Below are 13,235 nucleotides of genomic sequence, written 5' to 3' on the forward strand. Positions count from 1 at the left end.
GGTTTGGGGGTGTATTGTGAAGAGGTGAAGATGATGAGAGAGCAAAGTGTGAAAAAAACCTGCCAGCAGATGGGGAAGGCTCTCTTCCCTCCTCTGTTTGTTATACACATGCCAGTGCATTTTCTGCTCCCCTGTTTCCTCAGCCTCTCCCCATGTTGCCTCTCCCCATCCCTACCCTCCATCTAGAAGGGCATACACAAGTAGATAACTCCCTTGGATCAATACTTCAGAAAAGGGATAAGAGAGCTATGCTGCTGTTGGCTTCTTCGTATCTCACAGGCAGAGGGGACCAGAGACCCTCAGCGAGGCAGAGGGTTCCCAGCAGCGCAGGGCAGATGCTGTGCTGTGCTGGGAAAACTGAATTAATTTGAATTTTTTGCAGTGGGCGACCTTCAGGAAACTCTGTGTTATAAGGAAAGCTGCCAGAGCTCCTGGAATGGGCAGGAATAAGGGCAGGGGCAAAACACGGGCTTTTGTAAAAAACTGTCCTAATGAGTGTGGTTGAGGGTGACCAAAAACTCCAGTAAGCACTTTAATAATTTCCAGACCAAATGCGTAATTCATAATATTTGGGTGACCTTACTTTTTTTCAAGTTCTAAGGATGCTTTGCAGGAGTGCACACTGCTTTTCTAACGATATCTGATTTGCTGCTAGCCAGTCACCACCAATTAAAAATGGCTGTAATATTGCTGCTTTGCTCGGAGCAGCGTGGGACAAACCAAGCTGACCTTGCTGTTGTGTTAGTAGCCCAGGGCACTCTTTCTTCAACACAGTCCACATTGCTCAAGACTTTCCAGCATACTCTATGTGATCCTCAGATCCAGATAAACACACCTAAATATAGAAGTTTGCTTGTAGGTGGGTACATGTGTGCTACGTGTCTATACTTCCAGTATAGCTGGTTGAGAACTAGGGCTTAGTTCAGCAGAGTACACAGAGGTGTCCCTTGTTACATGATATTCCCTGCTCTCCAGAGACTCCTCCTGAAGGGCACAGCCTTCCCAGGTCTGAGGGCATAACTGACGGACCTAGGGGATGTCTCAGATACCTTAGGGCATCTCAAATGGCACTGAACATATAAATTTGGGCAGCTGAATCAAGCCTTTTTTTGTACCAAGCCCAGAGCACGAGTCAGCTGAGCAGCCAGCAGGAGCCTTCCGGAGGATTAGCTGTGCCTCTCTCAGCTGACGTGATTTCCTTGTGCCACACGGCGAGTTCAGGCACCTGCTTCACATGTAGGCACCTAAATTTAAATGTCTTCACATGGAGCTGAATCCCACCCCATCTACTTTTCTAACGTCCATTAGAATTTGTGATGTCTTTAACTCTTCCTGGTAAGTTACCCTGTTTCCCAATTCTCACCCAGACCTGCTGCATCTGGTTGCTGTGCTCTTGAGGTTTGTACAGTGCAGAGATGCCCTAGGATGCTTTACCTATTTCTGGCTCTTCCTGGTCTCTGAACTTGTTGGATTGACATCTAGAAGCAAATCCAGCTTTTTGGTAGCCAGTTATATAGTAGCCACCTATGATCCACCTATGCAGTAGCCAAAGGCATTTTAAAATGCCATAGCATAAGACAGGCAGGAGGTCCGCCTATGTCCAACAGTGACACCAGTCAAAAGTGAACAGTCAGGAAGACTACACAAGCAGGGCAAACATACAGCAATATTTCTTCACAAGAGTCTCTCAGCCTCCAACAGCCTGCTACTTGGAGATGTCCTGAGCCAGAAGTGGGCTCTTGGTATTAATTAGCCAGGTATTAAATTTTCTCCCATGAGATCATCCTGCTGGCTTTGAACCCATGTAAACTTTTAGTATCTTGTGACAAGGATTTCCACAATTTAACAGGACACTCATAGAATCATAGAATCATAGGTTGGAAGGAACCTCAAAGATAATTCAGTCCAACCTTTCTAGGTAAGAGCACAGGCTAGACAAGATGGCCCAGCATCCTGTCCAGCTCCTTAAACCACAGATTGTCTTAGTATAGTAATAAGAGGGCAAAGCCATCCATAGGTGATTTCAGAGAAGCCCAGGATGTCTGCAGACAAGGGGTTTTGAACCTCAAGTTACTTTGGTGGCTGAGCAGAATGAACCGAGGCAGTTTCCCACTGCACTGGAGCAGGCTAAGGAAAGAGTCTCTTGCTTGTAGGTACAGCTAGTCTCTCTCGCCGCTCGCCTGTGGGGAGCCTTTTCACTTACTGGGTTGTTCCTGACTTGTAGAAGCTATGCTTGGGACAAGATGAGTGTTCATACCCGACACAAAAGAAGCAAAACTCACGTCAGCAAGAAATTATTTTCAGGAAGTTCTTCACTAGCAAACATGGGTTTAGATTATCCTCACATATAACACCACAAAATCCTAAGATTTAAACCACGTGTTTCTTTCCAAAGGCTCTTTAAGTTTTTCACAGAAGGTCAGGAAATTAATGACGAGGGGATGAAGTAACACAGCACTTGTTCTGTCCCTTTCCAATCCCTGCACACCACCGTGTCTGCCCCAATCATCGTAAAAGAACATTATGCCTCCTTGAAGCATCCATGTGCCTTCACTGTGCTTCCTCTCCTTGTCTCCCTTTAAATGCTGTTCTGGCTCAAAGAGCAGTTGGCTGATTAGTTCATGCAGAACAGACTCGCTCTCACAGTTTGAATCTGTGACCTGAAGAAATAAATCCTAACACTTGCTGGGCTTCAACAAACTTTCCAGGCTGCCAGCTAAAAGAATGCTTCTGAGTACCCAGCACTGTATTTCTTCCTTTCCAGGAAAGGGTACATCATGGGAGCTGTGTCCAGAAACTACGTGCCTCAACCACACAGTGTTTGTACTCATAGGAAACTTGTATGCGTGCTTGTAAGTCCAGTGCCGCCGGACTTTCACTGGGGCTGCTCTACTTTTTCTTACCTTTGTTTTCTTTTTTGCCTTTTCATAGGGAAGTTGCCATGGGAAAAGATGCAAAGGGAAAAAGTTCTAGTCCATCTACTGACTTGTACAGTTTTCTACATCAGGCTTCAACACTCCTACAGGAGGTTCCTTCAACACTGCTCCTCTTATCCATGTTTTTAAATTTACTACCCTCAGTTTTCATGCTGGAGGCTCCGGAGGCAGTTTTTGACACCAGCCCTGACCTCACATCCCTAACTCAAACAGGAATCTCAGTGCTTTAGATTCCCACCCACCGCAGGAGTCGTCTCTCTTTTGTCTCCTCATTCAGCTCATGTACATGTACGTGTTGTTTATTGGTACTTGGACATTAATGTTTTCTGTAATATATTTCTTTCAGACATCATTGTTCTCATCGCTTCAATAGCAGTTGTTTCTGCAAAAACTCAGGGTAACATTTTTGCAACATCAGCACTGAGAAGTCTTCGTTTCCTACAGATCCTTCGTATGGTGCGCATGGACCGAAGAGGAGGCACTTGGAAATTATTAGGTTCAGTAGTTTATGCACATAGCAAGGTATGTAATCCTAGATGCTGATTTTGTCTGGCTGGTATCTTCACTTGATGTGATTCAGCAAGAGGCCAAAAACCCAAACATTTATCAGTTTTGAGCAGAATACCTAAAATTTTCTAAAGTGACATCAGTTGTAATGGGCATTAGCACAAATACATCAAGCCATGTTAAATGCGAACAGTTTTTAGAATATATTGGAAATGTTGTATTTGATATGCTGTTGTAATTCAATAGCTATTGGTGAAGTTGGAGTGTCAAACTAGAGGAGTAGACTCGGTCCAGTTTTAGAGAAGATTTGCATCTTTAGAGAAGCATTTTTCTTCTAACTGCTCACATGCCAAAAAAACTATATAGATATTTTCATTATGTCTTCCTTGAAATTCTGTTCAATCTTTCAAATGGATATTGATCTTTGATTTCTTTTATCTAGGAATTAATCACAGCCTGGTACATAGGATTTTTAGTACTCATCTTTTCATCTTTCCTGGTTTATCTGGTGGAAAAAGATGCAAATAACCAATTCTCCACGTATGCAGATGCTCTCTGGTGGGGCACAGTAAGTACAGAAAAATAATATGCACTGTTTAACCAGTATGCTGGCATGCTTTGAATTTCACCTACTGTGGATTTTAACTTGGTGTGCTGTTCAGTGAATTGTTTTTGCTGGCAGAAAACTAGCCTGAGAAGTTCCCTCCTCCAGCTTTTCATTTGCACATCCACAGTTCATTTCACCCCACCCTGCAGAACAGCCCTTTATGTGTTTCTGCTGCAAACCAGAGCACTGAACCTTCAAGAGAAGAAAGCATTTTATTTTTTAACCCAGACCCATTTGGCAATACAGTTTGTAATATGGTCCCACAAAGAGCTGCTTTGATCCAAATCAGAGGGCTGTAAGCTGCAGTGCAGGAAGAGGAACAAGTGTCAGGAAAGAAAAAAGGAAGGCATTCTTATATCAGCTTTATGGTGAAGGGAAGAGTATCATCAGCGCCCTTAGAATGACAGTGTTTCTCCTTCCTCTGTACCCTGAGCACAAAAAGCAAGAATAAATATTCCCTTTCTGGATCAGTAGTGTTCTCCAATTATTTTTACAGGTGTAAAAGCCCTGATTTAGTTGAGCTCATGTTTAACTATCAAATCAATTGTTTTGTTTTTACTTTGCTGAAATCTGTACAAGTACATGCCTGACTACTTTTCTGAAAGGAGAGGATTAGATGAATGCTTACATGTTTAAATAAACTAGGCTATAGAAGAACAATGAAAAACTAGGTCTGAAATGTTGAATTTTTTGTAATGGCATAAAGTGTATGGTTTTTTGCTTAAAAATGTCCCATGGTGAGCTAGAGTCCCGCGCTGCATGGGTGTTACTTAGGCAGCTTAGGAAATCTGCCCCAACAAAGCCTATGGCAGAGCTATTGCCAGGCAGTATAAAACTGCTTTTTTCTTCCTTCTCATGCAATAGAACAAACACCATGAGCTCTGACAGTGTCTGGGTAGTGAAATGACGCCTGTGAGATCATTAATGCTGACATAACCTAGAGCACTCATTAGTTTTCCTGGAATAAGTGCAAGACCTGAACCAGCCTCTGCCACCTTTCCTCATCAGAAGGATGCAGAATTGAAGCTTTCTCACCTCAGACCTTCTGCTGACAAGACTTCATCTGGTATCCGCAGATTCAGAGCATGCGTGGATGGATCATGCAAAAGCCTTTTCCAAATGCCATGGATCTTTGAAAAATATTTTTAATAAGTTTTGTTTACATTTTGAGCAAAGGTCAATGTCAAGGTCATGTCCTATTAGTAGGACTAGTTTGTGTATTTGAAATTTGCTCAGCTAAGGGTTAGTCATTTGTTACACGTCTTCCCTAGAGACTGTATTTCTGTGCTATCAGTGCACAGAATTGGGAGCTTGGAAAAGCCAGACCTAGTAGCTCTTACTTGTGCATTTACAAATACATAGAAGTATTTTTTTCTGAAACTCATTGCTTTAGAGCATCAACACAGATATCTAACAAAATACACTATTTTATCCTGTAATCCAAACACACGTTGGATTCGTGTTGGCTAAGCCATGAGAGAAGGTTTTATCCTCAGCAACACCACTGTAATTTGTTTTGTGGTTTATCTATCTGTAACTGAGAGTAGAATTTGGCCCATGCAGGAGGAGTTTCACTTCTCTTCAAAAGCTGAGATCCAGATTTGGCTTAAAGCTTTCTGACCTGCCCATGTTGACACAGTGGTGAAGCTAGGCCTTGGGATGCTGGTGTCCTCCCTGATGGGTAACCAGTCTGCAAATATCATTGCTTCTTTGGGGGTGGCAGTGGGGACGTGGTCCTGAAGGAGACCCTCCTAAGGTCATGCAGGTGGGATGTGGCAGTGTGTGGGTCTGGGAATGTGCATTTTCAGCTGCTCAATTCTCCAGGAAGCACCCTCTACCTCTCTGCAAAGCCATGTTCAGCTTAGCACTGCATAGGCAAGGAGTTTGGGCTAAGCAGAGGATTGCACACACCTGCCAGCAGGCAATAGTGAGGGGACACATAGGTATGAGGAACGGGAAAGTCCCAGCAAACTCAGACCTCAATTCCGATGTCCGACCGAGGCTCACATCCGATCCACATCCTTCTCCCTGGGCAGCTCTAGCAGCAGGAACAAGATCTTTATTTTAGAATTTCCTTCTCCACTACCTGCTGACTGCTATTTTTTAAGGAAAAACCCTGCTAAGAAATAATCGTTGTATAAAGTGGTGCTTAAAATATTTTGTACACTATGAAGTGAAAATGTATGACTCATAGGTCAGATAAGTAGTGCAACTGAGAAAATAGGAATCTTTTCTTGACATTAGCAGGAAAAACAACAAATTATAATCAAAAACCTGAAAACAATCTGCATTGTGTATTTCTATATCTTTTCTTCTTTCCCCAGTGTGTGACATGAATGCATTTAAATTTTTAACGTGCTGAAGTGCACAAAGTTACTGAAAATCAGTGTTCCCTCTTACCTGTTATCTTTGCCATTTTAATAATAGTATTTTTTGTATAATATGTAAAACAGTATGTGGGAAATGCATAACGTGCTTCTTAGTCATGGTTGTTTTCACTGCCAGAGTAACCCACATGCAGATTTTGAAAAGGTCAGATTGTGTGGCATTCTAGGGGAAATCAATGCTTAGTCTCATTGATTTGTTTATTTGCCAAAGTTGTTCTAACTTAAACCACGGAGTAGCTACCAGCTCCCAGACTGAACTCCGTGATGGCAGAGGTACAAGAAAGAAAAAACTGCATTGAAGTCGGGCACAAATAGTCGTCTTGAATTTCAAGCTTACAGAGGCACTTATGACCGCTCCCCCCTTACAAGACCAGACCCAGCATGAAGCAATTAATCCAGATTATTTGAGGCCCATACCCTGCTATGGTCGTTTCACTGGCTCCATTTTTGAAGCACATAGTTTTACACTGAAATGAAAGGCAGGATCTGGCATCCTGATTTCCATATGAATGCTCCCCTGTATTTGCAATTGCACATTGTACTGTGGAACCTGCAGTTTAAATATCATGCTAATATTACTGTTGTGAATATTCTTGTGGTTGGGGTCCCCACAGTGCTGCCTAACACAGCAGCCCACAACAGTGTGCGCTATATGAAGACTTCAGGTTCGGAATTTGCTTTGGTAGGGAAGGTAAATTCCTTTAACAGAATGAAATATCTAAACTACATGGGAACAAAAGGTCAATTCAAAAACCTGAGTGTTTCGAAACCAAATCATACATGATTTTCTGAGAACTGCTAGTGTTAGCTAGAACTGTGTGCTTACAGCAGCATTTAGTTTGTACATTAATTAGTTTTACCTGCAAATGTAATGCAATTAAGATTCGTCTCTCTTACACATTTGACAGAGTTTCTCTTAATAAGCCATTATTTTCTAGCAGTATCCAGTAGTTACAGTTGGCTACAGAATGGCTCTGGCACTCCACAGTGACCCGCAGGGGAACAAAACATCATACGATGAATAATATTGTCACAGATACTACTTCAAATGAGTTAATATTGATGACGTTTCCCCCATTTAATGTAATGACAGCATGAGCAAGCAACATTTTTTTTTCAGTTAATTGATGTCAGGTAAAGATTCAAAAGGTAGCAGAACATAAAATGACATCAGAAAGAAGTACAGGGGGAGAGGGGGGCCTCCTGGATCCTATCTCATCTAATTGAAGGCACCTAGGTTATATAATTACACGCATTATTATATTACCTCACTTATTATTAGCATATTTATTAGATCCAGCAATGAGATATAACAGAAGTTCTATCATTGTTGTGAGTTTTGAGCCTAGCCAGGTGACACTGCCTGCCTTGGCCGGTCTGTCCAGACACCTCATTTACAGAAGCAACTAAAAATGGAGTGGTTTTCGTCTGGTACAAAAGACAGGACTTGGCTAGCCCGTTACACCATGTAGGGGTCTCATTTGGTTGCTTGAACACAGGCGCATGGTACCATGTGGCAGAGTCTGCTGCCTCTCTGGCAGGTGGTCCCTGTTCAGGTGCCCAAGGGCATCTCAGGCGGCATTTGCTTTCAGGCAAGCCTAAGTCCCACATTTTAGGATAGGATGAGTTACCTGCTGGAGGAATCTACTTATTTCCATTGTGCACATTGCAGTGAGCAGGTCATGCTAAACACTTAAGCATTTTATTTTTCGAGTTAGGTGAAATGAATCCTATACAAATAAACTCTAAAAGGTTTGGTTTATTGTCCTGGCTTAAACTGTGGTGATCAGGCACAGGGCTGCTCAGCAGGTATTCCCAGAAAGACATGATTTGCACACCTTGTTATTTCTTTTACTGTATCTTGATCCTCTTTCTCACCACTTTGCTTCCTCTGACCAAGTCTTCTCTCAAATAAAAAACCTGTCCCAAATTACCTCCCCAGGTTTGCTACAGATTTTGTAGTTCTGTTACCTAGTCATGCTTGGCCTCGTATGATACTGCTGATGCAGTCACCTAGGTGCTGATGTAGTCACCTAGGTGCTGATGTCCTTGCAAGACTGTAATCCCCAAAAGGTCCCAAATAATTTCCTCCAGTCATCCTTTGAACTTTGGTCACTGCTTCCTTAACCACCCGTGGGGTCCAGCCTTCCCTCTCACTGCTAGTGGTAACTTTTGTCTGCTTCTTACATTATTATCAGTGACGTCTGGAAATTTCTCATGTTGTCTTGGTCTTACGTCCAGTAATTTTCCACACCCTGTTCAGTTAAGTTAACCTCAGGATTATGCCAGTCCAGGCCTGGCCAGTAGTTTAGCCATTCGCTTGCAGCAAAGATACTGAGGATTATTTCTGAACTTGACCCTGAAGTTGTCTGGAAAAATATTTTCTTAGTTGTGTGATGAGAGGAATATAAAATGAAGATCAAATCCATTTGTTCAGTGTTGAGTAAGATGATATGGCACGGTGCTGACACCCATACGCCCATGTAAAGACCATCCTGAGATAAAACAGCTCAAAGTGAGCAAGAAGCCACTGATACTCGTAATCATTTACTGTTATCATCAAGTCTTCAGGGCCTGCAAGAATGGAGGGAAAGGCTTTAATATGGTCCTGCTATTTCCTTTGGAGAAATGCCAGCGATACAGTCAGTGTGACTGCTCCTGGGTTTGGATCGCTCCCAGATGTCAGATCCCAAAGGTTCAAGTTTACCCTGCTATTTCCTTTGGAGAAACGCCAGCGATACAGTGTGACTGCTCCTGGGTTTGGATCACTCCCAGATGTCAGATCCCAAAGGTTCAAGTTTATCTTTGACTTCTTCAGAAGATAGTTTGGTGGCCATATCATTAATATGTAGATGACACTTAGTTCTGTTTCCTTTTTGTCAGCCTCGGCAGGAGATATCTCTGTATTTTCCAGTGTCTGGCAGAGATAGGGAGCTGGGCAGAAGCCAAGAAACTGGGCTTGTTCCAGAGCTTCAAACTGCTTCGCGATGACTGGCCTGGAAACAAATTTTGAGGAACTTTTATTCAGGGATTCATTTGTTCGAGTGCTTCATTGCTCTCAGGGTCTTAATAGCCTCAAACTGTTCTGCACTTGCCCTCTGATGAGAAGAGCTGGGAATACCCTTTCCTGCAAACAAAGGAAAACCAAACCAAGCCCCTCTGCCAGGCCAAGAGCGTGGCTGCATCAGCTCGCCTCTGCCAGAGAAGAGGGAGCTGCATTCCATCTCCTTTCCTCCTTATGGCTCAATCTCAGCCACACGCTGCCTTGTGCAGGCTCTGGGGCTTGTGAGGCGCCTCTGTGAGCGAACACGACTCACCCAAACAGCAGAAACAAACCGTGCAGAAGTGTGGATAATTCTTTCCACCTTCCTGGGTTGCATTAGCTCTCCAAAGAGCTGGGAAAGGGGCTGGGGCAGGGAAGTGAAGAGGAGCAAGGAAGGAGAGTGAGACCTGATAAGCAAGCAAGGTGGTGTGCCTGCGACCAAGCTCGCGTTACAAAACTTGAGACTTGATAACCACTTGAAATTTCAGCTGCAGCCTTAATTCAGCTCACTCTCTTTTAGTCACTATGGCTTTCTCAGGGTAAATTACACCCACAGTTTGTTCCCAACAATGCGAGCAATTAAAAGCACTGTTTACTATCTACAGAGCCCTAAATAGTTGAAATCTAATTACTTCCAAAAGACTTTCCTTCTTTTGTCCTGTGGTGACCCCGGCATTAAATAGAATTGCTTTGGCCATCTTGCCTAGGAATGAACTTTGAGGAAGCTGGAAGCAAAATAATGTCTCTAGAAGGCATTTTCCTGAAGAATTCGTTCCTGCCAGAATATTTGCTAAGCCTGAACTTGCCCACATTTGGTACATGATGTAAAATAAATCTCCGTGCACATGTTCTCTTCTAATAACAGGCCCCAGAGTCCTTGGCATTCAGCCTACTGTTGTCTATCTTTGTCCTTTAACATCGTGTGCCGTTGCCTAAGCACGCACCCCGCAGCCTCCCACCCGGCCTCCAGAAATCCTTCACTCTGCCCACACCTCCTCCTACTGCCCGCACCAGGCAGTGGGGTGGGTCCAAACTCCCCAAGTGGGAAGCGCAAGGACATGACTTTCTCCTGCCAGTCCGGTCCCCAAATTTGGGACTGGCACACTTCCCCAGGCCAGGAGTAGCCTGGAAGACATTTCCTTGGGTTGGGGAAACAGCCACACACAGACATGAAGCCGTAGTCTTGGCCTATCTTGGAGATAGGCTCAGTAAACTACAACCATGCACCATTATCCCAGCAGTATTTGTGTATGCACTGCATTTCTACGTGGCCTGCGGTCAATGAGTTGCATGTGGAGAGCCCTCCCACATGAACCACACTCTGCCGTCATCTGCAGTGGTGCTGCTCGGCAGGGGCGCTGGCCTCTGCAGCACAGCTTTTGAAACATCTGTACGCTGAGCCTCTGGTTACGCTCGCCACATGAGGGGATTACAGATGCCCTCCTCTTTCTCCTTGAACTCTCCCCACGTAGGTCTGAGCTAACATTGTCGAACAGCCTGAGGTACCTCTGCATCTGCTGCTGTGTAGCAGTCTTTGAGCTTCACGTCAGGAGTGACGTAGGTGTATCTGGGCCTGGCATACGGAAGAGGAAAGGACCAGGAACTTCCTAAAGTTCCTTCCAGCTTTTGATTAGTGTTTTTTGTGTTTCAGAAGATGATCCACTTCAAATTGTACTGATGGGCTTGTAGAAAACGCAGCTGCTTCTTGCTGTTCCTTTGACTTTCTCTCACCTGTGAACTTCAGCTTCCTTTTGTCCTGCTGTATTCTTCCAATATGATCTCTGTGTAATTTATATTTGTGTAGTTATGCAAATAGATAGTTATATTTCCCTGCTGAAAATAGGTGAAACAGCTTTACATCCAGTGAAAAGAACACCTTTTTTTCTGCCCGACTCACATAATTTCCCATCATTTGCCTCGACTTTGAGAACCCAGATCTTCTCTTTTATTATTTTCAGAACTTATTTATTGCTTATTTAGGTATTTTTCTCACATTCATTATTTATCTCATTTTCATTCAGTCATAAACAGTATTAAGTTTTCACAGAAAAATATATTCATATTAATTTATTGATGTATGTTTTTATTTTAGAAACAACTATATCATTCATATGTCTTGGATTATTTAGTGGAAATGCTGTTTCATGCCCTGTAAATAATCTGCAACTAATCTCTCGGTGACTTCTGGTAAACCACAAAGTTCATTCATTTCTTTTTAGATCACATTGACAACTATTGGCTACGGAGACAAAACTCCTCTTACTTGGCTTGGAAGGTTGCTTTCTGCAGGATTTGCTCTACTTGGCATTTCTTTCTTTGCACTACCTGCTGTGAGTATGTTTATAACCTCTGTAAAAAGGTAATAGAAACTTCCATAGCTCCTACAAAAAGATGAAGGAAGCTCTCTAGATGAAGAACAACTGTTTAAGGCTATTTGCTCTGTGGCAAAACTGGTGAACTGCTATCCAAAATCCAAATGAAAGGTTTGGTGTTGCTGTCATTGCTTGGGTTTTGGGGAGTTTCTTTGGCAAGGACAAAACTGGGAAATAATCCTAAATTAGGTAGCATGCTATTGTGTAAGGTTGAAATTCCTTTCTTTTGTTATGAATTGTGGCTCATATATTACCACTTTTCCTTCAGATTTTTGAAAAAAATCAGCTGATATGTTTTTCTGAATTAGATTCTATTAAAAAAAAAAAGCGAACTATTTCTAATAGCTTGTCTTGAACGACCATGTTCAGGTTACCACCAGAGAGTAGTAGAAGGCATTAAATCAACCAAAAGTTAATGCCGTTGAATGTAAAAATGCAACTATCATTTTCTGTGAATGATTGTAAATAAACATGGCAGTTGCTTTTATCAGCGTTCAAGAGATTTTAATGGAAATGGGAATCATCTAACAACCGAAGGATAGTGTAGCTTCAGAAATAACTTTGCATTTTTGTGAGTTTCTTTTTTAAATTAACATTGAATAAGCATGAAATCAGAAGTGACATCTGTATATTGTTGTATTGCATCCTGTGCAACATATCCAGAAAATCAATATTTTAATACTCAGCTTCGTTATCTATAGATCACTATAAAATATGTGCATTATTATAACACATTTGTTTTCAACCACATAGACAAAAAAAGATTAAAAGTCAGCATTTGCCAAGAGCATTGAAACATCTTGTGTACTGCATTAATTTCTTATTCTAAGTTCAGAGAGTATTTTGGTATCTCTGGCAAATTATAATGCATTATAATTATAATTATAATACATTACCTGTTTGTGAATCTTTGACATTTAATGGCAGCTACTGTAATTAATTCTCTTTGTTACCTAGTCACCACTAACAAGAAAGTTAGTATTAGCAGGACTACAATGAACATGTAGAAGATTAATAACCTTACATATTAGAGATGCCAGAACTTTTATTCCTTATGTCGTATCTATATACAGATACTCATTTTCCTCACAAACACTTTTGTGTTGTATCTGTCTGTAAAACAAGATCTATGTGTGAATCTTGTGCATTTCTAGTGTTATTTTATTCTGACTAAGAATGCAGGGGAAATATTCTTCCTTATAATGCAGACATGGCCAGCAGAGATATTATACTCCTTGTAAGCCAAGGAGGGAAACATTCTCAGTCTTTGGGTCTGTTTAGCAGGAGTCAAATTTGTCTTACTTATTTGAAGGTAAAAAAGCCAAAAGGGGAGACATTTCGTTGTCAGCTTTTTTCATAGCCTATAGAATGAGTAATGGGAAA

General features: G+C 42.1%; 1 protein-coding gene across 1 annotated transcript in view; it reads left to right on the plus strand.

The window, feature by feature from the left end:
- KCNQ5 (potassium voltage-gated channel subfamily Q member 5) overlaps positions 1-13,235 on the plus strand; it is a 209,304-nt gene that overhangs the window by 156,947 nt on the left and 39,122 nt on the right. The window contains exon 7 of the mRNA XM_035893092.1: positions 11,700-11,810. Coding sequence (XP_035748985.1) covers positions 11,700-11,810 — 111 coding nt within the window. The remainder of the gene's footprint in view (positions 1-11,699; positions 11,811-13,235) is intronic.

This window comes from Egretta garzetta, unplaced genomic scaffold (genome assembly GCF_000687185.1).
Source record: "Egretta garzetta isolate BGI_Z169 unplaced genomic scaffold, ASM68718v1 scaffold584, whole genome shotgun sequence".
Classification (NCBI taxonomy): domain Eukaryota; kingdom Metazoa; phylum Chordata; class Aves; order Pelecaniformes; family Ardeidae; genus Egretta; species Egretta garzetta.